The following is a 25,046-nucleotide window of genomic DNA, read 5'->3' as shown; positions in this document are numbered from 1 at the left end:
CTTCTAAATCTGGGTCAGCCCATGATCAGTAGGTGCTGCGACATCCCCCTGTTGCTCCTGAGAGCTGTGCAGATTCCAGTCCAGTGCCCAGGCCCAGACTTTTGGACCCTGCCAGAAGGACCAAAGGAGTTGGTCTCTGGAGGTCCTTTCCGGCTCAGAGATCTGAGGGTCAGCTTCAGGGTACCTGTTCCTCCTCACAAGGAGAGACCTTCAAAGCCCAAGGCCAAATGGACTTGAAACAGCCCAACAGCAACATGGCCATGTGGAGACTTGAGAGTCACAGCGGGACAGTGGTTCTTAGAGTTTAGGGAACATCAAGGTCCCAGAGAGCTTGTGGAATTTCAGCTTCCTCAGTCCCACTTGCAGGAGATCTGGGGTGGGGCTTAGGAATCTGAACTTTTAACAACACTCTCCACTCCCAGTGATTCTGAAACAGGTGATTCCTACCCCAGGAAACAGAGCAATGGGCTCCCCTCTTGGAAATGAGCTCCTCCCAGTCTGAGATGGTCTGGATGTGCTCACGCCCGGAGGCAGAGTGCGATGCTCCTCCCGCCACCTCTGCAGGGAAGGGAACCCAGCATCCCTGGCCTGCTCCTAAGCAGCAGGCATCATGGCAGGAGCTTGCATTTGTGATTGCTGATCCTCCCAATGGTCCTAGGAGGTTGTCACTATGATGCTGCATTTTGCAAATGAGGAAAGAACAGGTGTAGAGTGGATAAGAAACTTTCTCAAAGCCACACAGTTTAGAGAGTGCTGGAGCTTGGATTATAATCCAAATTATCTGATGCCAACATTTCTGCTCATTCCACTATGACTGCCCTTTAAAGGCAAATCTCTTACTCTTGAGGGAGTTTGGTGTCTTAGGACAATCCCGTTTGGCCAGCTGGGAATCCCTACAGTCTATGCACATGGGGTATACATACAATCTCAGGGGCAGCCCTAGGTCACGGGCCACAGGCACACCTAAAAGTTACATATCACAGGATAACAGTTCTTTGGAAAGATGGGGGATCGGGAAGGGTGACCCAGAGATCTCGGCTCTGCCACCAGAGGGCAGAAGTGTGCCAGCCACCCAGAACTGCGGGATTAGCCCTGGTGCCCATCCCACACACACAACCACATACTGTGGGAGCCCCTGGAGCCAACTGGTCTCCTTGTTTCAGCAAGGGGCATGTTCAGAGTCAGGCTGTGTGTTCACGACGGGACTCCTTCGCCCACCAGCATTTCTCAATACAAAAGCAGCTGCGTTTCATACTTCATTATCTAACACTCTCATGCATCAAAGGATAGCAGCACCCCGGGAACTTGGCCCTAAATGCCAGTTGCACCCACAAGTTGTGATAACAATCCTGACCTTCCCCACATTTCCAAATCCCCCAAATCAGGAGCAGGGGGCAGGACAGCCTCCTGTTGTAAGGCGTTGAACCAGCCTGTTCCCAGTAATGGCTCCATCTCTGAGCGTGGGTCGGGGTTGACCTGGTACCTGCTGGGAGAGCCCACACCTTTGGGAAGAGATCCTGGTCAATCCCCGTCCTTTGGGGGCTGCCCTCTAGACCAAAGCGAAGGAACCCAGAGGCAGAAACTTCAGCCTTTGTCAAACAGACCTGGGTTTAAATCTTGATCTGAGTTCCTACTAGCTGAATGGCTTCAGAAAGTCTCTTAACTTCTCTGAGCCTCAGTTTCTTCATCTGCAAAAGGGGAACAAGAATATCTTTTTTTTTTTTTTTTTTTTTTGAGATGGAGTTTTACTTTCCCACCCAGGCTGGAGTGCAGTGGCACGATCTTGGCTCACTGCAATCTCCGTCTCCAGGGTTCAAGTGATTCTTGTGCCTCAGCCTCCCGAGTAGCTGGGATCACAGGCACCCACCACCATGCCTGGTTAATGTTTATATTTTTAGTAGTGATGGGGTTTCACCATGTTGCCCAGGCTGGTCTTGAACTCCCAACTTCAAGTGATTTGCCTGCCTCGTCCTCCCAAGTGCTGGGATTGTTACAGGCCAAGAATATCTTTTTGATCGGGCTTTTGTTGAGGGGAAATAAGAAGATGGATGTGGTGAGCTTGGCTGGCACCTGGAACACAGTAAGTGCCTGATACAGGGTGGCTGATATTACTTTATGGGGAATTGTCATGTTTCCTCCATCCTGTACCTGTTAAGGCCACTCTCTGAGTCAGGGTGCCAGGGTGAGGCTGTGAGCTGCCTGCTGCTGTGCCAGGGCAGGGGCCCCTTGTCCCTCTTCCCCCTGGGTCCGAGGACACACCTCACAGGTCACACTCATACTGCTTACCCTACCCACCACACTACTATCCCTTGATTTACCAACTTTTTAAATTATATACTTTTTCTAGAATATTTATTACGTAGCCCCATTTTTACCCTAAATGAATTATTTTCCATATAAAGAAGAAACTACACAGTATTCCAGTCCCATACACCCTGTCCATTGCTGAGTAATGGGTTTAAGCCCTGTTGTGTGCCCAGGGTCCCCACTTTGAGAGGCTGAACCTGGCTGCAGAGCCCTCATGGGCTCAAGACTCAGGACGTCTTGGGGATGACTCCTGCCTTTTGTCCTCATGGCTTAGGATGATTAAGGCCATTAAGGCGGCGACAAGCTTACTTCAAGAACAGTGGTCTTGGAGCAAGGGGGAGTGAGAAGGGGTTGCTTCTGAGACCCTTCCATCTCCACCTTCTCGGATGCAGGATCAGTAAGAGCAGCAGCTCCTCTGGTTCCGGCTGCATGGGTGCCCGCCCTTCATTCAGGCCTCATCCAACCCTCTTAAAGTCAGCTGCAGGGGTGAGGGCTCCACTAATCTCCATGTGGGAGGAAGAACAGCAGGTAAGAGGTGGACTCAAGAGCCCGAGGCCTGGCTGGAATCCTAACTCCTCACTTTCCAGCTTGGGCAGGCATTTTATTCTCTGTGCTGCAGTTTCCTCTGCTGTAAAATGGGAACAGTAACAGCATCTACCTCCAAAGGCCATTGTGGGGTTTCAATGAATGGGTTCCTGTAAAGAAAGCACTTAGCTCAGAGCCAGGCATACAGCAGGCACTCAATGAGCATCTGCTATTAGAGTTACTCTCAGTGCCTCACACAGGGCCGGGCACACACAGCAGGTGTCGGTTCTTATTTGTGGAACAGATGGACCAAGTTGTTTGGATATGGACTATAAACTGTATGAATCTCAGGGATGTTGCGCCGGGCGCAGTGGCTCATGCCTGTAATCCCAGCACTTTGGGAGGCTGAGGCGGGCAGATCACCTGAAGTCGGGAGTTCGAGACCAGTCTGACCAACATGGAGAAACCCTGTCTCTACTAACAATATACAAAAATTAGCCGGGCGTGGTGGCACATGCCTGCAATCCCGGCTACTCGGGAGGCTGAGGCAAGAGAATTGCTTGAACCTGGGAGGCGGAGGTTGTGGTGAGCCAAGATTGTGCCATTGCACTCCAGCCTGGGCAACAAGAGTGAAACTCCATCTAAAAAAAAATAAAAATAAAAAATAATTTAAAAAAAGGATGTTGATGGAAACCCAGCAGCCAGGTGACAATATTTGCATTTTACCACAACCCAAGACTAACATGTCAAGCCTTTCTCATTCAGCAGGGAGGCAGGGTTTGCAATCCAGTAATAAACACCAGGCCAGAAAGCAGAGCCACATCTGCGGTAGAGAGTGCTGTGGCTCAAATGCGTGTGCCTCCTGCAGTTCCAGGGCCTAGAGGTGATCTCCCTTTGAATTCAGAGATCAGAGGGCAAAAATCATGATGCGGTTTAAGTCTACCAGGGACCAACACCGAGTTCATGGTGAGATTCACTTGGCCTTAAATGGAGTTTTGAAACTTACTTTGCAATGTGATCCTGGGCTCCTCACTTAACCTGCGGAACCTTCATTTTCCCCCCGTAAGAGCAGATTAACAGTACTGGCCTCAGCAGCAGATCTGATGATCATATACTCTGCAATAACTCAGAATCTATGTAAGCAGCCTAGAAGAGCAACTAGAAGAACTTAGGAAGATTACTAAATGCAAGTAAACCAGCCCCACCTGAGATGGCCATATTTTCAGTTTTGCCTCCTAGAGGACATTGGCAATGTCTGGAGACATTTTTGGTTATCACAGCTTAGGAATGTCTACCGGCACCTAGTAGGCCAGGGATGCAGCTAAGCAGCCCACGGCACACAGGATAGCCCCCCACAACAGAATGATCCAGCCTCAAACGTCAATTGTGTGGAGGTTGAGAGTTATTAGCTCAGATTTAGTTTAACTTTCATCGCGTAAAAGACTTATTTTTTCGGTTGTGTGGGCAAAGTGCTTCGTGGGTTGCTACTAGATGAGGAGAAGGAAATGATTAGCACACATAAAAAATTCCACCCAGCTGCCAATATGGCATCGTTCGGTGACTAAGATCCCAAAACTCTCAGTAAAGGTCAACCTTCCAGGAAGTTCTGAGAAATGCAGCTTTTCATGCTGATTTCCTGGGCTGACTCCGTGACTAATCAATCTGTCTCACACCCAGGGAGAAATCCTGTAGCACAGAGAGCCTCCTCTTCTGCCCCCATCAATCTCTGTAGAAGGAAGACATTCAGCAAACCACACTGCTTGGCATCTAAGCTCATTCTCCAAAGAAGAGTCGCCCCACCTATCCTTCTATCGCTCCCTCCCTCCTTCCCTCCATCCAACAAGTACTAAGTGCCCATCATGCATCCGTCAGAAGACATTCAGCAAACCACACCGCTCAGCACCCAAGCTCATTCTCCAAAGAAAGGTCGCCCACCCATCCTTCTATGGCACCTTCCCTTCTTCCCTCCATCCAACAAATACTAAGTGCCCACCATGCGTCCATCCGTGTTGTACTTGCTGGGATGCAACGGTAAACAGGCCCAACAAGGGCACTGCCCTCATGGAGCTCATGGGGAAGGACCTGGACAACTGGCCCATCCATGACACCAGCCTTCTCCTTACAAGATCCTTGCCCCTTATTTGTACTTGAAATTGCAGTTCAGAGAGGTTAAGCGACTGATCAAGGTCACGCACAGGAGTCTCAGAGAAAGGGTGAACATCCAGGTTCCCGGACTCCAGGGTTTTCCCATTTCACCATGGCCACCATCACCCCAGCAACACTCACAGCCTGTGTCCTGCCTGCCAGCTCCATGCTGGGCACTCTACAAGGATTTGCTCATGTAATCCTCACCACCACCCTGTTAGGTAGAGACCACTGTTACTCCCTCGGACGCCTGGGGAAACCAAGGCACAGAGACATTTAGTAACTTGCCAAGGTGGGGCTTGAATTGTAATACAATCAGCCCCCAAAATACTCCCCATTCTTGGTCCCTGGTCATTCATTAGAACAGATAAAGAGGTCAGACATGACAACTGTGAGCAAGCCACTCCCCTCTCTGGGCCTCAGTTTCCCCATCTATATAAGAGGGTGGTCTAGGTGATTTGAGGGTCTACCTGCCTCTGACCTCTGGGGACCTTTGGAGCCCTGGCGCCTGCTCCCATTGGGTCCCAGTGTACCACTAAAGCTGTTCCTCTTACCTGCTGGCACCTGGTGAGGCTATCAGATAAATCAAAGGTACCTCCCAGACATTATCAAAGCCTGGTATTATTTAGATATGAGCTATTAGAAATATTAGATATATTCCCATGGGGATGCCTCAATTCCCTAATTCCTGAGGGTAAAATCTGCCAAGGTTTTGACTAACAGCAGTTGTTTTAGAGTGTCCAGCTCTGCCACTTACTAGCTTAGGCAATTACTTCACCACTATGAGCCTCGGTTTACTCATCTGTAAAGTGGGAACACCTACATTTAAAGGATGGCTGTGAGGATGAAATGAAACAGTGATTGACAAGAGCCAGGTGAGGTCACCAGCATTTAACTGGTGCTTAATAAGTGGTGGTTATTCTCAATGGAAATGTTAAGGGCAATGCTGGTTTAGATGTCGCCTATAATGAGAACGTGCCTGGGTGGGCATGAAGCACCAGGCAATGACGTAAGACAGGCTGTTTTAAACCCACTCGATTCTTCTGCCAGAGCCAGCTCCGAGGTCACAAACAGCAAAGAAGAGTCAGTGGAGGTGTCTTAGGTGCCCAAGATGGTTTGGGGTTTGCAGGGGTGGGGTGCAGAAAGAGGTGGTGGGATGCATATGACTCTCTCTGGGTGAGGAAAGAGGGAAAGTCAGATTCCTGGGCCAAGGCTGCTTCTCTTTCTACCTGATGAAGAGGCAATGAGAGAAAGGAATGGCTGGCCCAGGAAGCTGAAGAACTGATTCTGACTCCCAGTCTACCTCTGCCGCTGTGTGTCCTCAAGGAAGCCCCTTCCCCTCTCTGGGCCTCAGTCTCTCCACCTGTGAAAATGAGAGGATCACCGGGTGTGGTGGCTCAGGCCTGTAATCTCAACACTTTGGGAGGCTGAGGTGGGCGGATCACTTGAGGTCAGGAATTCAAGATCAGCCTGGCCGACATGGTGAAACCCCGTCTCTACGAAAAACACAACAATTAGCCAGGCGTGGTGGCACATGCCTGTAATCCCAGCTACTCAGGAGGCTGAGACAGGAGAATCACTTGAACCCAGGAGGCAGAGGTCGCAGTGGGCTAAGATCATGTCACCTGTACTCCAGCCTGGGAGATGAGAGCGAAACTTCATCTCAAAAAAAAAAAAAAGGATCACCCAAGTTGACTTTGATGTGTGAGATTCAGGTCTGCAAGATGGGGGCAACAGCCTTAACCACCTCACTGGAGGAAGACAGATGAAATGCCAGCGCAAGCCCTTAGCGCCATGCCTGCCACGCAGCCAGGACTTAGCACATGGCGGCTTTGCCATTACACTGATTCCAATATTAGATTCTATGTGCTGAGCTGCTGCCCTGATCTCCAGCAACCCGAGTCTCAGACCACTGTGCAATCCAGCCTTTCTCTCCAAGGGAGTCCAGGAGGATCAGATATTATTATTCTTCCCTCACCTCTGTTAAAAAAATAAAGTGACACAATTGCTCTGTGATGAAATCTATGACAACTTCTGAGACTGCCTGGCCCTGGAAATGTAAGCTCCAGGGGGTGCAGACAGAAAATGCCCCAAACTCAGAGTCCAGTGACCGAAGCAGTCTTCTCAGGCCAACCTTGCCACTCCCTTGGGGGCCACTTGGCTGTCTCTGCTAAATAAAGTATTACCGAAGGCCTCGCCTGCCTGAAAGCAGAGGCTGGCCAGGTCACCCATGGAGAGCCCTTTCAGCTCCACAATATGGAATTAAAATGCTTTAGATACAGTAGGCCCAAACACACTCTTTGGAGCCTTAGAGCAGCGCTCCTCTGAGTAGAAAGCACTCAGGAATCACCTGGGTTCCATGCAGATCCCAATCAGCAGGTCTGGGCGGGGGCTGAGACTCTGTATTTCTCACAAACCTCCCAGCAGTGCCGATGCTGCTGGGTCCACGGACCACATTGAGAGTAGTAAGGGCTTAGAGGCTTTTTTAAAAATGGTAAAGAAAATGTATTATGCTCATAACAAGAATCCCCAAGGTAGGGTGACCTACTTGTCCTGCCACCCTGGCAGGCACTGACTGCGCTAAATACACGTGCATGACCAAGCACGCATGAGAAAGCAGTTCATCCACCCTGCTGCCTGGGCTTGAGCAAGCCTCAGCCTACTCTTTTAGGGTCCCTGACTACCACCTGCCCTGAAAGGGTCACTGGAGACAAACGCCAGGATTCCTGAGACAGAGTCCCAGTCCCCTTGCAGCTGGCACCAGACCACCAGAATCTGAGGGCTGAGACGTCACTTCTGAGCTCTCTTTCTTCTATCCTCTGTACCTGGTCTGCAGCAGTTCTGCAACATGAAGAACGGTTCCGGGGGCAGCCCCTCACCCCTGCTCTCTCTGCTCTCTCTGCTCTCCTTGCTGAGGCCAGCCATCTGCATACCTGTCCAGGTGAAATCCATCCCACTCTCCCTCCTCAGGCTTCCAATTGGCCCAAAGCCCGCCTGCTGCACTGCTACCTGCTGACCTTCCCCTGCGGCTCCTTCCCACTACGAAATTCTGCTCTTCCTCCTCCTCCTCCCACTAGGAGGGTTCCAGTGGGAAGCCAGGCAAAATTCTCCCTATTACAGGGTTTGGAGGATGCTGGGGATTTCTTCTACGTTGTGTTTCCTCCCTGCTTGCTATCAGAATAAACATCAGAGGTCACTGCATCAAAGCTTCTCTACAGTTTAGAGAACAGAAGAAGCCACTTATGCAATAATAGGGGAGCCCTGGCAGAGAGGAGCTGGTGGGAAGAAGTTGAATGGGAGCTGTGGGGGTGGGAAGGGGCTCAGGAGGCTGCCCGTATAGTGGCTTAATGCAGGCATCCTGGAGTGGTAGAGAGCAGTGGTCCCCAACCTTTTTGGCACTACGGACCAGTTTTGGGGAAGACAGTTTTACCATGGACCAGTGCAGGGGTCGGGGGAATGGTTCTGGGATGATTCAAGCACATTACATTTATTGTGCACTTTTTTTTTTTTTTTTGAGACGGAGTCTTGCTGTGTCACCCAGGCTGGAGTGCAGTGGCGCAATCTCAGTTCACTGCAAGCTCCGCCTCCCGGGTTCACACTATTCTCCTGCCTCAGCCTCCCGAGTAGCTGGGACTACAGGTGCCTGCCACCAAGCCCGGCTAATTTTTTGTATTTTTAGTAGAGACAGGGTTTCACCGTGTTAGCCAGGATGGTCTCAATCTCCAGACCTCATGATCCACCCACCTCGGCCTCCCAAAGTGCTGGGATTACAGGCATGAGCCACCGTGCCCGGCCTATCGTGCACTTTATTTCTATTATTATTACACTGTAATATATAATGAAATAATTATACCACTCACCAAAATATAGAATCAATGGGAGCCCTGAGCTTGTTTTCCTGCAACTAGACAGTCCTATTTGAGGGTGATGGGAGACAGTGACAGATCATAAGGTATTAGACTCTCATAAGGAGCACACAACCTAGATCCCTTGCGTGCACAGTTCACAAGAGTTCGCGCTCCTGCGAGAATCTAATGCCACTGCTGATCTGAAAGGAGGTGGAGCTTAGGCAGTCATGCAAGCAATGGGGAGCGGCTGAAAATACAGACGAAGCTTCATTCGCTTGCCCACCTCTCACTTCCTGCTTTTGTGGCCCAGTTTCTAACAGGCCATGAACTAGTACCAGTCCGTGGCCTGGGGGCTTGGGGAATCCCGGTATAGAGGGCTGAATAGAGCACCGCACCCCCCACCACCACCACAAAAAAGATACATCTGTGTCCCAGAACCTATGTATGTGACCTTATTTGGAAAAAGAGTCTTTGCAGATATAATTAAGTTAAAAATCTCGAAATGAGATTACCCTACACAAGAGTCCTCATAAAAGACACACAGAGGAGAGGAAAGGGGAAGGACGAAGCCATAGGAAGAAGAAGGCAAAGACTGAAGTGAGGCAGCCACAAGCCAAGGCACACCTGGAGTCAACAGAAACTGGAAGAGGCACAGTGGATTCTCCCCAGCAGCCTTCAGAGGGGGTGTGATCTGCTGATGCCTTGATTCCAGACTCCTTGCCTAGTGAAGCCAGTGAGAGGTGCTGCCACCTGGGGCCGGGTCCCCCATGGCCTTTTGACTTCAGCAAGGAAAGGAACCTGATGTCATTGGTGAGCTGGTGAGCCCTTCATTCACGCCAGGATCACGTGATGCTACTCAGAGTTTATTTCACTTATTCCTCGCAATAGGCCCGCGGTTTTACCTCCTCAGTAACTCTCGAATCTGGCTCCTTCCCCTCTCCACCCAGGCCGCTGGTCTGAGCCACTGTGAGGCAAGAGATTCCTGTTGCTTTAAGCTGCCCAGTTTGTGGGAATTTGTTACAGCAGTCCTAAGAAGCCAACACAGGGAGTCCGCACTACCGTGTGCTGAGCAACCTTGGGTAAACTGCCTAACCTCTCTGAACTGACTTCCTGATCCATACGATGGGGCCATAAGATCTATTTCATTTATTCATTCAGCAGATATTTACCAAGTATGTGTGATGTGCCAGGTGCTGGGTCAGGCCCTGGAAGTGAACAAAACCAGACACAGACCCTGCCCAAATGGTGCCTTGTGGTCTCGTGGGAAACCAGTTACCAATCCAAGAATCACGTAACTAGGGGCACAGCTGTGACCATGGTCCATGGGGTGCTGGGAGTGTGCAAGTCAGGAGACCTGGAAGGCTTCCTCCGGGAGGTGATGACTGAGTGAAGGGACGAAGGAAAGGTCAAAAGTGAGTAGGCAAAGAGGGGCAAGAGGAGATTTCCAGCCAGAGGAAGGGTGTGTGCAAAGATGCTGCTGTACACAAAGCACACGTGCCCAGGGGTGCATACAAAGCTGCAAAGCACACGTGCCCAGGGGTCCGTGCAAAGCCGCAAAGCACACGTGCTCAGGGAGCTGCTGGAGGCCGGTGTGGCAGGAGCCCCACTGCAGGGGGACTGAAAGCAGAAGTGAGGCTGGAGCAGGACAAGGGCCAGCCCACTAGGGCCTGAGAGCCACACCAGAGGGGCTGATTTTTTCTCCTGAGTGCAGTTAGCAAGGAGGTGGTGTGGTCGTGTGGGCCTTTGAAAAGAACACTCTAGCTGCAGAGTGGGGAGAAAACTGCTGGCCAGAGGGGTGGTAGGAAGGCCAGTGAGAAGACTCTGCTGTTATCCAGGAGGGGCGACAGTGGCTCAGACCAGCGGCCTGGGTGGAGAGGGAAAGGAGCCAGATTCGAGAGTTACTGAGGAGGTAAAACCACGGGCCTATTGCAAGGAATAAGTGAAATAAACTCTGAGAAGCATCATGCGGTCCTGGCATGAATGAAGGGCTCACCAGCTCACCAATGACATCAGGTTCCTTTCCTTGCTGAAGTCAAAAGGCCATGGGGGACCCGGCCCCAGGTGGCAGCACCTGTCACTGGCTTTGCTAGCCAAGGGTGAAGATGGGTACCCATCATTTATAGAGCTTAGAAAATCAACTTACCATCCTTGAGTGAGACGCTCAGAAGGTCCTAAGGGAGAAGACAACAGGCATCAGTGACAAAGCTGATATACGATCAGCCCGCTCATTTGACAAATATTGACTCTTACCAAGTGGCAGAACAAGACAGACAAAAAGCCACTGCCCTGGATTCCAGAGGTGAGCCAGATGATAAGCAGGCAAGCGAAGAAAGAAATACATGAGGACTTCAGGTAGTGAGATAAGGAGGGGAAGGGGCTATTTCAAATCCACGTACTTTCCCCACCAACAGTCTGTGTCACAAGCGTCTATCTGCTTTAACTGCAGGCAGAGCTGGTGAGTGACATGCTCAAGGGCACACAGCGAAGCTTCTGCTTCTGAAAAGAGGCACCACGGCTTAGGAGAGTGTGGGCTCTGAGTCAGACTACTAAGGTTCAAATCCTGGCTCCACCACTTATCAGCTGTGTGACCTTGGGCAAGTTACTTAACCTCTCTGTGTCTCAGTTTTCTCAACTACTATGAAATGGGGATGTCCCTGCTACTTACCTCATAAAGTCACTTTGAGAATTAGATGAGTTAGTTTTTGAAAAGGTACCAGCGCATAATAAGCATTGTATGAGCATAAAGTCAAGAGTAAATATTTAATAATGATAATTCAACATCAGCTATGATCATGATATGATATTATGATGACATATTTTATCTTCCAACTGCTCCACCCCACTAGAAGTGATTTTTTTAGGCTAACATTGAAAGAAAATGATTTGTTCTACTGTCCCTAGCAGCCACCACCAGGTGTTGGGTGTACCTGAATGATCACCGTCGGGTCGTCCTTCAAGATGGGGTCCTTCAGTAAAATCTGAACAAACACATCTGCTCCTTCACCTCCCAGGCCACTCGCAAAAGCAGTCATGGTTGGCAAGACGGCTTCGGACAACTCCAGCCACTTCACCAGGCCTACCATGAACTCTGTGCAGAAGGAGCTGAAAGGCAGACATGGTCTTAGTTCCCCAGCATCCTCAGAGCTCAGGCTCCACTGGGAAGTATAGATTAGTTGTGGTCACAGATGTGGACGGCTGGCACGTGCACGACTTAGTGACTATGATCCCTCAAATACAGAGGCAGTCAAAGACCTCATCTTGGGTGATGTGAATTTGTTTTTTGTTTTTGTTTTGAGATGGAGTTTCGCTCTTGTTGCCCAGGCTGGAGTTCAGTGGCGCAATCTCAGCTCACCCCAACTTCCACCTTCCAGGTTCAAGCGATTCTCTTGCCTCAGCCTCCCGAGTAGCTGGAACTACAGAGGTCACTGTAGGGAGATTTATTTATTTGTTTTTCAGACAGGGTCTCGCTCTGTCACCCAGGCTGGAGTGCAATGGCGCAATCACGGCTCTCTGCAGCTTCAACCTCACAGGCTCAAGCGATTCTCCCACTTCAGCCTCCCGAGAAGCTGGGATTACAGACACACACCACCATGCTGGGCTAATTTTTTGCTTTTTTTTTTTTTTTTTTGAGACGGAGTTTTGCTCTTGTTGCCCAGGCTGGAGTGCAATGGCACAATCTCAGCTCCCTGCAACCTCCGCCTTCCAGGTTCAAGCGATTCTCCTACCTCAGCCTCCCGAGTAGCTGGGATTACAGGCATGTGCTACCACACCTGGCTAATTTTGTATTTTTAGTAAAGACAGGATTTCACCATGTTGGCCAGGTTGGTCTTGAACTCCTGACCTCAGGTGATTCACCCACCTCGGCCTCCCAAAGTGCTGGGATTACAAGCGTGAGCCACTGTGCCCGGCCTGGGTGATGTGGATTTTGGTTTCTTCTGTCACCAAAACTTTTATCAAAGAGGCTGATGAGCCACAGCAATGAGAACAATGGATGGTGACTGGTTGCATGCCTTGGGCCCGGGCTATGCCAGGGGCTGAGGAATAAAGGTGACAAAACCCTGTATCTGAGGAAGTTCACAGCAGGGTGGACACTCAAGTAACCAAGTGACCCGAGTGCTGTGTGGTACCCTAGGACAGAAGTGGAGATCAGTTCAATGCAGCCCACAGAGGGAGCCTCGAATCCACCTGCAGAAGTGACGGCAGCCACCAGAAAAGGCTTCCCAGAGGAGGCCATCTGCTCTCCTGGCCGCTGCCAAGGACATGCTTTCTGGAAAACGCTGGCTGCTGTGGAAGTGGAAGAAGTGAAGGGAAGAATGCCCTCCACATGCACTGCCACCACTGGTCTCTGTTCATAGCAGGCATTTGAGTGCAGTCCTACAGGAGCCCCCAGGGGAGGAAGGGATAGGGCCCCTCTAGGGGAGAAGGAAGCCTTTGAGCTGAGACACAGAGGTGGGGAGCCCAGAGCATTTGCGGGGACGATGGCAGAGTCCACACCAGACTTCTGACACAGCTACCTCTGTGGAGCGGGAGTCAGCTGGGTGGCAGGTGGGCCAGGCAATGTGGGCCAGGAGAGTCACTTAGAAGGCGATTATACCACTCCCAGGAAAAGACTGACAACCAGAAACCAGGTCTGTCTCCAAAATCAGAGTCCCAGCTTGCCTCAAACCCCATTGCCTTGGGACTCCAACACTGGGTTCTGCCCTGTAGGGCAGAGGCTGCACTCAGGCCTCTCAGAAACATGCAGAGCTCCCGGGTGGCGGGGGCAATGTCAGGAGCCCCCTGCCCTTTCACCATGTGGCCCAGCTATCACGTTCCTTAGAGTGGGGCCAGGACCTTGACGGGAGTTGTGAGGAACTTGGGTGTAAATCCCAGGCTTGCCCAGGCGCAGTGGCTCACACCTGTAATCCCAACGCTTTGCGAAGCAGGGCTGGGTGGATCACCTGAGGTCAGGAGTTTCAGACCAGCCTGGCCAACATGGTGAAATCCCATCACTACTGAAAGTACAAAAATTAGCTGGGCATGGTGGCATGTACCTGCAGTCCCAGCTATTCAGGAGGCTGAGGCACGAGAATCGCTTGAACCCAGGGGCAGAGGTTGCAGTGAGTTGAGATCACACCACTGCACTCCAGCCTGGGTGACAGAGTGAGACTCTGTCTGAAAAAGAAATAAAAATAAAAAAAAAAGTATAAATAAAAGTAAAAAAATAAGACAAGTATAAATAAAAATAAAAAATAAGTATAAATAAAAATAAAAAAATAAGTATAAATAAAAATAAAAAAATAAGTATAAATAAAAATGAAAAAATAAGTCCTGGCCTTACCACTGGTCGGGTTCCTGAGAAGCTGCCCTGAAATGGAGATGATTAGGGCTCCCCTTAGGATCAACACCTTGGGGAGGGAAGGGAGGAAGCGGGACACCTTGGGGAGGGAAGGGAGGAAGCGGGGCTGGGCAGAGGGAGCAGCTGAGCTGTGATACAGTCTCAAGGGAGGTCTCAGCAGCCCCTTCAGGGAGTTCTAAAGATGGGATGACCCTTCAGAACTGCCCCCAGTAGGGTGAGAGAGCCAGGCCTTTACAGCTGTGCATCAGCCAGTTACCGGATGCAGGTGCCCCAGGGAGGGGACAGAACCTCAGGCAAGGTGGCTCCCTTCAGCTGAGGCAGGCCCAAAAAGGTACAGACAGCTCAGGGCTGTGCTGGCAGCCTTGCCAGCAGCTGGGGGTGAAAGTCCTTCATTCTTGAAGGGGAATCTTAGCAGACAGCATCTTGGGAAAGTGTAATGACCTCTCTGTGCCTCAGTATCCTTATCTGCAAAATGGGTTCAAGAGACCAACTTCACAAGGTTGGCTGAGGGTGAAGTGAGATGATAAATACAAAGTGCCCAAAATTGAGCCTGGCACATAGTAGAGGCTCAACTAATGTTAGCTAGCATCTTTATTTTGATTTACAAGGTGGCAGAGGGAGGCAGTGGAGGATGGCGTTAAGAGTCAGACTCCGAAGTTCAACCACCTGGGGGAGTCCTGGTTCCCCTGGAAATTGGCTTTGTGTCCTCACTTTACCTCTCAGCTTCATTTCCCTCTGAGATAACGTGGATAATAACAGGACCTGCCTCATAGGTGAGTTGGGCAGATTAAATGGCATGGTAACACTGTCTGGCACCAGTGAACCCTGGATAAATGTTAGCTACTGCTCTCACAGTGATTATAATTTGCCCCACTGCAATTTACTGGGATTACCTTGGGGTGGTAATGAGGTACATATTTGGGGAGGGGATGGCTAACTGAACTGAACATTACTTAGAGGCAAATTTATATACAGAAAGGGCTCAGGGCCAAGGGCTGCAGCATGGCCTGGCCCTGCTGTACATGAAGAAAGTTTTGGGATATAGAGAAGCATCTCTTAACAAGAGTGCAGGGGTAAAGAGCACAGACTGGTTCAAATCCCAGCTCTGCTACGAACTGTGTGGTCTTGGACAAGTAACTTCACCTCTCTGGGCCTTAGTTTCCTTATCTGTAAAACAGTGGAGATGATAAAACCTATTTCATAGCATTGTTGAAAGTATTAACTAAATAAGTATTTGTCATGTGCTTAGAACAATACCTAGCACCTACAAAGCACTAGATAGTAACGTGTTTCTTTCCATGGACAAATGAATTTGAAAAAATATATATGTAAAGTGCCAGCACAGCAATTTACCAAATAACAAGTAGCATTTTAAATCTGCAGGGCCTTGATAATTTCTACTAATGTGTTTGTTGGTCTAGTGGAAATACAGGAAAATCAATAGCAACAATGACAGCAGGTAACAATTGTAGAGCAACTGTCTGTCAGTCCCTGTGCTGAGAGCTTCGTACACCTTGAGCTACCTAATTCTCACCATGACCCCATGAGGAAGGGAGGTACTAGTTAAGGGAGGTACTAATTTACCCCACTCTAGAGATAAGGAATCCTAGATCCAGAAAGGTTAAGTGACAGCTCCAGATTCAAACCTACATCTCTGGGACCCCAGAGGCTACGCATACCCACTGCAGAGGTTACCCCACTCCAGTGGTTACGTCCCTGAGCACCCAACACGCACAGGTCACTCACTGAGCAAGGGCATCAAACATCCCCTTTGATCCTACCCCATCTTACACATGGCGTGCCTGGGCTGCTGGGTTTTGTTTGTTTGTTTTTGAGACAGAGTTTCACTCTTGTTGCCCAGGCTGGAGTGCAATGGTGCGATCTCGGCTCACTGCATCCTCTGCCTCCCAGGTTCAAGCTATTCTCCTGCCTTAGCCTCCCAAGTAGCTGTGATTACAGATGTGCGCCACCACGCCTATCTAATTTTGTAATTTTAGTAGAGACGAGGTTACACCATGAGGTTTCACCACGTTGGCCAGGCTGGTCTTGAACTCCTGATCTCATGTGATCCACTTGCTTCGGCCTCTCAAAGTGCTGGGACTACAGGCATGAGCCACCGCGCCTGGCCAGGACTGCTAGTTAAATGTCTTCTCAAGGTTCTTACAGCAGGGACAGGACAAAGCCTCCCCTGGAATCCAGGCTTCCTGATTCCTAGTCCAAAGCTCCTCCCATTCACCAGGGCTTAGAAAACTACAGCTAACCAGCCATATCTTGCCTGCAGCCCTTATTTGTGAATAAAGTTTTATTGAAACACAGTCAGATGCATTCCTTCACCTGCTGTCTGTGGCTGCTTTTGTGCTATCACAGCAAAGGTATGAGTAACTATGACAGAGACTGCCAGGCCCACATGCCTAAAATAACCGGCCCTTGGCAGAAGAAGTCTGTCCATCCCTGTTGTACCCCATTAATTTCTCCATGTTTGACAAATGGAATTAATTAAAGGGAACAGCATCTGTGATGTTGACAGCATGGAGGAGAAATAAATGTTTTAGAGGGTTGTTTTATATCACGTGGGGACAAAAACTGCCAGAGTGTTTTTTAAGGATTACTGAAACCAAGAGCATAACTGGGCTTTACAAATATTGAGGTATTTATTTATTATTTTTATTTTTTAAGATGGAGTCTCACTCTGTCACCCAGGCTGGCGGGTTCAAGCAATTCTCCTGCCTCAGCCACCCAAGTAGCTATGACTACAGGCTTATACCACCACTTCTGGCTAATCTTTGTATTTTTAGTGAGACGGGGTTTCACCATGTTGGCCAGGCTGGTCTCGAACCCCTAACCTCAAGTGATCTGCTCGCCTCGGCATCCCAGAGTGCTGGGATTACAGGCATGAACTACCACACCCGGCCAATATTGACGTTTTTTAAAAATATGTTTTGTGCATCAGAAAACAGATCAACCATGCAGAAACAACAGGCGTACTGAATGGGAAACATTCAAGGAGGAAACATTCCACGGCAAATGCTTACGGCCAGGCAACAGCCACCTGTGCTTATAACAACGCTTGGATATTGTGGAGTAGGGGTGGGAGACTCAGGACAGTAACTCACTGCCTCATGTGCCCTCCTAAGTAGCGCCTAGTATGGGCCTGGCACACAGTCCAGATTCATAAACATTTGTTCATGGAAACAAAGTACACAAAACTCCTCCTTGGCTAGGTACTGGTTTATCAGGTAGGAGTTTCATTATTAACAAGACCAACCAACATTCGCTTGGTAGTAGTTCGGTGTCAGGCTCCGCAAGGGCCATCAACACATACCCTCCTTACAATCACCCTCTTGGATGGTGTTGTCAACAGCTTCTCTGAAGCAGTAATTCCCCAGACCCTTCTTCCTGGTCGGCAGAAGATGGAGGTTGAAAACAGCAAAAGCCAGCCGGCCGCGGTGGCTCATGCCTACAATCTCAGTACTTTGGGAGGCCAAGGTGGGCAGATCACTTGACGTCCGTCAGGAGTTCGAGACTAGCCTGGCCAAAATGGTGAAACCCCATCTCTACTAAAAATACAAAAATTAGCCAGACATGATGGCATGTGCCTGTAATCCCAGCTATTCAAGAAGCTGAGGCAGGAGAATTGCTTGAATCCAGGAGGCAGAGGTTGCAGTGAGCCAGGATGGATCACGCCACTGCATTCCAGCCTGGGCCACAGAATAAGACTGTCTAAAAAAAAAAAAAAAAGAAAGAAAGAAAGAAAGAAAAAAAAAGAAAAATAGCAAATGCCTTTATTTGTTCCCAGGCTTCCCTGTACCTGCAGGTTGGGCACGTGACAAGATCTAGCCAATGACACCAAAGGAAGGCTTCTCAGGGTATTTCGGGAACAATGTCCTCCCTGATGAGAGACTTGGGGAGAATCCCTGCCCTCTTCCTTCCTGTCTTGGGCCTTGTCCTGTGAGGATGTCATGTATGGAGCTTCAGCAGCTATTTTGTAATCAGGAGGGGAAGGCCAACAGAATTGTTCAGAAGCCAACCCAAAGGCCTTTTTTTTTTTTTTTTGAGACAAAAGTCTCACTCTGTCACCCAGGCAGGAGTGCAGTGGCACGATCACAGCTCACTGCAACCTCTGCTTCCCAGGTTCAAGTGATTCTTGTGAATCATCCTGCCAAGTAGCTGGGATTGCAGGTGTGTGCCACACACGGCTGGCTAAGTTTTATATTTTTAACAGATTCAGGGTTTTGCCATGTTGGCCAGGCTGGTCTTGAACTCTTGACCTCATGTGATCCACCTGCCTTGGCCTCCCAAAGTGTTGGGATTACAGCATGAGCCACTGTGCCCAGCCCCAGAAACCTTTTGAGTCACTAAATCAACTCTGGAACCTTGGGATTTCTCGTCAAGTGAAAAAAACAAATCTCCTGTTATTTAAATCTCTCTTAGTACTGTGTTCTATTACTTGTAGCCTGACTGCTAGGCATAGTGGCTCGAACCTATAATCTCAGCTACTCAGGAGGCTGAGATGGGAGGATTGCTTGAGGCCAGCCTGGGCAGCATAGTTTGACCATATCTCTAGAAGAACAAAAAGTTAGCCAGGCATGGTGGCATGCATCTGTAGTCCCAGCTACTCAGAAGGCTGGGGTAGGGGAAGACTGCTTGGGCCCAGGAGTTTGAGGTTACAGTGAGCTATGACTGTACCACTATACTCCAGCCTGGGTGACTGAGTGAGACCCCATCTCTAAAAAACAAAAATGAAAAAACCAAAGCGCCAAAAAAATATCCTGAGTGGTAGGAGTAAGTGTGGTATTATCTTCATTTTCTGGATGAAGAAACTAGGGCAAAGAAAGTAATTAGCAAGAGTTAGCAAGCAACCACTGCCATTTATTGAGTGCTTACTATGTGTTAGGCACTGAGATGTGTACTTTGTCTACATCATCTCTTGATTGATTGATTGATTGATTGAGACAGAGTCTTGCTCTGTCGCCCAGGCTAGAGTGCAGTGGTGCGATCTTGGCTCATTGTAACCTCTGCCTCCCAGGTTCAAGCAATTCTCCTGCTTCAGCCTCCCGAGTAGCTGGGACCACAGGTGTGCACCACCATGCCTGGTTAATTTTTGTATTTTTAGTAGAGATGGGATTTCACCATGTTGACCAGGCTGGTCTCAAACTCCTGAGCGCAGGCAATCCACCTGCCTAGGCCTCTCAAAGTGCTGGGATTACACATGTGAGCCACCGCGCCTGACTACATCATCTCATTTAATTCCTGCAATCACCCTGCAGCATGGGTACCATTAGCCCCATGCTACAGATAAACAAACTGAAGCTTAGGGAAGTTAAATAAACTGCTCGAGGTCACATGCGACTGGAATGTGGCAGAGTTAGGATTTGAACCCAGATCTGAGTCCAGAGCCTATGGACCATCTCCTTGCTCACAAAGCCAGCATGAACCTACCTCTTCTTTTCACGAACCTTTACCAGGTATCTTTGCTATACTGAGCTGTGTGCAAGGCACTGGGAACTCTGAGATGAATAAGGTAGCCCCTGTCCCCCAAGAGCTCAGACTGGAGGGGTAGCAGGTGTGGAGAGTTCCTATGCAGCGTGATGGTTGCAGAGATGGGTCCCTGGGCACACAGGTGGAACAATGCCCTGGTCTGGAGGACAGATAAGGGAAGGCTTCCTGGAGGTGACCCCCAAGGAGTTAAGTATGTTCAACTGTTTAGTCCAGTGGAGAGACAAAGACAGAAAAACAAAAACCCCAAACAGCTAAGATCCAAGGCATAAGCGAAGTTTCCTCATGGGGGACCACTGAGCGTAGGTGGGGGCCATGTCTTGAAAACACAGCAGATGCAAGAGTTTCTCACCATCTCCTGGCCCCAATCTTGTGCTCCCTGTCTTAGTAACGGTATCTCTCTGCGCCTACACTCTCTTCCCCCCTGAACCTTTGGAGCCCTAGTGAACTCCTGCCTCTGCCTCACCCGCCACACTCAACCTCTTCCCAAGTCAACTCCATTCTCCCTGAGAAAAGTCTGTCCCATCTGTGTCCTCTCTCCACCACTCGGTCATCGTCCTGGCTCCCCTGGATGACTCCGTTGGCCTCCTAACTGGTCCCCTCCTGCCTCCATACTCTCCCCTCTAGAATTTTTTAAGGTCAAAGCCCATGCTCTTAACAGTTCTGCTATTCTGACTCCAAATATGTGATTTAAACACACACACAGGAGACACTGTCAATGATAGAGATGAAATATAACAGTGTCATTCTTTTGCTCCCATGACCCCCTGTTTAAACTCATTACAGCACTCACTCATCTGTATCTGTCTGCTCTTACAATCAGCCACCTGGGCACCCCCACCTGGATGTAAGCACCTTGAGGGGAGGAGCTGGGCCTCGCTTATCTCTGTTTCCTCCACAGGGCCATGTGCTACACCCAGCACATGGTAGGGGCTCAACAAATGCATGTTTCATGAATGAATAAATATTAATATCTTATCCCTTCCTGGACGGTGTCCTACTTGATTGGGGGATGGTATCTGTCTCATTCACATTTACCCTCTATGTACTTCAAATCATACCTGGCATACAGTAGGTGCTCAAAAAATACTTGGTGAACTTATAAATGAGTAAATAACCGAACAAGGGGATGTCTTATCTCCCTACCAGATTGTGAGTTCCTTAGAGCAGCAGTCCCCAACCTTTTTGGCAGCAGGGACTGGTTTCAGGGAAGATGATTTTTCCAGGGACCCAGCACGGGTAGGGTTCAGGATGAAACTGTTCCACCTCAGATCATCAGGCGTTAGTTAGATTGTCATAAGGAGCGTGCAACCTAGATCCTCGCACGCGTAGTTCACGATGGGGTTTGAGCTTCTATGAGAATCTAATGCTGCCACAACTCAACCTCTCTGTGCTTAGATTTCTTCATCTACAGATGGGACCATACGGTATGTACCTGGAAGAGCTTTGTCCGTAGCAAAGGACACAGCCCATGTGGCTTAGTATTCATAAAAATGCTTAGAACGGGAGGCAGAGGTCAGGCAGTCATTCTTGCTTGCCCACTGCTCACCTCCTGCTGTGCGGCCAGGTTCCTAACAGGCTACAGACCAGTACTGGTCCACGGCCTGGCGGTTAGAGACCCCTGCCTTAGAGGCAAGGACAATGACTTGCCCCTCTCTGCATTGCCTCATGGTGCCTGGCAGGCTGTTTGGCTGTCCGTAATTGTTCCCCTGAAGAAGCATGACCTTCCCTCTGTGAGACAGAAGAACTCACCTGTGTTCGGGTTCAGGAAATAGCTGGGACAGGGAGATGCCACAGAGGGCAGCATAGGCGAAGCGGTTGGCCTCAGTCAGCTCCCGGCCCACGGGCAGGTGTGGCTCCCCCTCTGCAGTGGGTTCAGCTACCAGAGGCCGCTGAGGCAGCTTCTGGCATGGCCTGTTCCACGTGGCCATTCCCAGCCCTGCAGGAGAAAATTCCCAGTGAGAAATGCTTCCAGAGGTAAGCCAAGGTTACTTAAGCACAACACAGAACTTACAAACCATAAAAGGCTGATAAAGTAGGCATCATTAAAATGAAGAACTTCTTTTCATCACCTTTAGGAGAGTGAAAACACACACTACAGACCGGGATGGAGGGAGGGATCTTCAATATGTGTATCCACAAAGGTCTATACACAGTATCCAAACAACTAACTCCAATAAGCCATTAAGAAAAAGAAACGAAGCAAATTTAAAAATGGGCAAAAGACTTGAAAAGATACTTCATAAAACATATTCCGCAGTGAGCCGAGATCGCACCACTGCACTCCAGCCTGGGTGACAGAGCAAGACTCCATCTCAAAAAAAAAAGATATTCCTTAGGCCAGGCTTGGTGGCTCACGCCTCTAATCCCAGCACTTTTGGAAGCTGAGGTAGAAGGATTGATTGAGCCCAGGAGTTCAAGACCAGCTGAGACAACATAGTGAGACTCCATCTCTACAGAATAATAAAATAAAAGAATTAGTTGGCCATGCTGGCACATGCCTGTAGTTCCAGCTACGTAGGAGGCTAAGGTGAGAGGATCACTTGAGCCTAGGATTCGAGGCTGCAATGAGCTATGATCATTGCACTCCAGTCTGGGCTACGGAATGAAACCCTGTCTCTTAAAAACAAACAAAAAAATCCCAATAGCCAATAAGTATGAAAAGATGTTCAACATTGTTAGTCATCAGAGAAATGGAAAATAAAATCCCAATGAGACACTACTACTCACCTGTCAGAATAGCTAAAACTAAAAAGCCTGAGAATACCAAGTGCTGGTGAGGATGAAGAACAAACAGAACTTTCTTTCCTCTTTTTTTTTTCTTTGAGACGGAGTCTCGCTCTGTCGCCCAGGCTGGAGTGCAGTGGCACGATCTCGGCTCACTGCAAGCTCCACCTCCTGGGTTCACGCCATTCTCCTGCCTCAGCCTCCCGAGCAGCTGGGACTACAGGCGCCTGCCAATGCGCCCAGCTAATTTTTTGTATTTTTAGTAGAGACGGTGTTTCACCATGTTAGCCAGGATGGTCTCGATCTCTTGACGTCATGATCCACCCACCTCGGCCTCCCAAAGTGCTGGGATTACAGGCGTGAGCCACTGTACTTGGCCACAAACAGAACTTTCATACACTGCCGGTGGGATTGTATATTGGTACAACTATTTGAAAATGGTATGACAATATCCCCTAAAGCTAAACATACATCTTCCCTATGCTCTGGCAATTCCATTCCTGAGAAATGAGGACTTATGTCACCAAAAGACACATACATGAATGCCCACAGCAACTTAATTCACAATAGTCCCAAATTGGCAACAACCCACATGACTATCACAGTAGAATGGATAAATGGTCATATTCACACTGTGAAACATTACACAGCAATGAAAAAGGAATGAACTACAGCAAACATGAGTGAATCTCAGACAAAATGATACACAGAAAGCCATTCACGAGAGAGTACCTACCATGGGATTCCCTTTACATGAAACTGAAGAATGGTAAACCCAATGTATGGTGATGGAAGTCAGATGAGTGGTTACATGTGGGAGGGAGTATTGGCTCAGAATGGGTGCAAAGAAGGTTTCTGGGTGGAGGAAATGATCTCTATGTTGACCTGGGTGGTTGTTATATGGGTATAAATATATTTGAAACTTCCCTGAGCTGTATAGTTAAGATTTATGCACTTTGTGTATGGTATACCTCAAAGGAAGGAAGGAAGAAAGAAGGAAAAAAGGGAGGAAGGTCTCCTCTTTGTTCTCCCTCCTTCTTTTCTTTCCCTCCATTCTTTCCTTCCTTCCCAGGGGCAGAAGGGAAAGGGAGGAGAAGAGTAGGAAGAGGAGGGAGAGAAGAGGAGACAGGGGACACACCACGAAGGCATCCAAGAAGCAGAAAGAACACTGGGAGCCACCAGGAAGGGTACAGGGAAGGGTGCCAGCCTCTACTGTAGGGGATCAAGGATATGAATGCAGGCTCAGGACCAGACAGACCTGGGTGTGAAAACAAGCACCGCCACTTAGCAGATGTGGGACCCTGGGCAACTCAACTTCTCTGTACTTAGATTTCTTCACCTACAGATAGAACCACACAGTATCTACCTAGAAGAGATGTGTCAGTAGTAAAGGACACAGCCCATGTGGCTTAGTATTCGTGAAGTGCTTAGAATGGAATCTGGCACAGGGTTTGTGCTATATAAATGCTTGTTTAAAAAATAAATGCACAAAATGATCAACAAACAAGTAAAAAGCTTGGCATGGTGCCTGGCACATAGCAAAGGTTTAACAATAACAAGACCTAACATTACTGAGTTATTACTGGGTGCAGGGCACTGGGGTTGCAATTTTAACATGCATTGTCTCAGCAGACTCTATGAGGCAGGTAGGACTGTAATGTTCAGTCTGCAAATTAGGAAACAGGCTCAGAGAAGTAACTGGGCTCCCCTCTCACAGCCAGTCAATGGCAGACAGATAGGGCCCAAAGATAGAACTGTTGGCCACCAACTCTGTTTTAAATATTCATCACATGGCCAGGAGTCTTCTAGCTCAATAACCACACTCCATGCTGTTCTTGGTTCCTAAGTTTGTTCCCATCTAGCTGAGCAACAAAAATTTTTGTTCTCAAAATATTACTTCTGTAGAAGAGTTATTTAAAAGTCTGTCTACAATTAATATTTCATTTATTTTCAAAACAACCCTGAGGTAGTTAAAAGCAATAAACCAACACTTTTACAGCACATAACTGTTTGCAAAGCATTTTCCAATCTGCTTAATTCTTACAACTACCATGTAAAGTTAAGTTGGACATGAACCATTATGATTTCCTCTTACGACCGAGGAACCGGCTTAAAATGATCAAGCAATTTCCCCAAAGTTACACAGTAACTGATGAGATCCAAACCAGACTTTCGACTCCAAACCTTGAGCTCTTTCCTCTACACCAGCACAGGGATCTTCTTTCCCCTGTTTCAGATGGAGAAACGAAGGCCCAGAGAGGTTAAGACCTTGCCGAAAGTCACCCAGCAGGACTGGCCTCAACGGTTGCTCCAGGAACCCATATTTGAGATTCGCAGCAAATTTCCCTGGCTCAGAGGGTCAGCTCAGACCATGGTGGTGGAAACAGGGGGAGCAGCATAAACCATGAAATGAGGGCAGGGCCAAGAGCAGCACTAGCCTGATGTCAGCAGGTCAGCAATTTCCACTACATTTAATCAACTCCATGTGCCACTTGGAGGCTGTATTGATTGTACCTATTACTCAGAGGAGCCTAAGGTAGTGTTTTACTAGACTGGTATCTGGGGAGCCCCATGCCAGTTCTTAGCTCAATAATAAACAGCTTTCTGATCAGAGAAGGGTGAGCTGGCCTGCTTCTTTTTTTTTTTTTTTTTTTTTTTTT

The 25,046-nt window shown here is 48.8% G+C and overlaps 1 protein-coding gene across 2 annotated transcripts in view; it reads right to left on the bottom strand.

Moving 5' to 3' along the window:
• TMCO4 (transmembrane and coiled-coil domains 4) overlaps window positions 1-25,046 on the bottom strand; it is a 129,868-nt gene that overhangs the window by 87,708 nt on the left and 17,114 nt on the right. For both annotated transcript variants that reach the window (XM_011934009.1, XM_011934008.1), the window contains 3 exons: window positions 21,412-21,598; window positions 11,753-11,927; window positions 10,969-10,996 (listed from right to left, as the gene is read on the bottom strand). In XM_011934009.1, the coding sequence (XP_011789399.1) occupies window positions 10,969-10,996; window positions 11,753-11,927; window positions 21,412-21,590 (382 nt within the window). In that variant the 5' untranslated portion in view covers window positions 21,591-21,598. The remainder of the gene's footprint in view (window positions 1-10,968; window positions 10,997-11,752; window positions 11,928-21,411; window positions 21,599-25,046) is intronic.

Source organism: Colobus angolensis, unplaced genomic scaffold (assembly GCF_000951035.1).
Source record: "Colobus angolensis palliatus isolate OR3802 unplaced genomic scaffold, Cang.pa_1.0 Scaffold130, whole genome shotgun sequence".
Taxonomy (NCBI): Eukaryota; Metazoa; Chordata; class Mammalia; order Primates; family Cercopithecidae; genus Colobus; species Colobus angolensis.
Note: the sequence above shows the minus strand (reverse complement) of the source record. Positions and strands in the feature narration are given on the sequence as shown.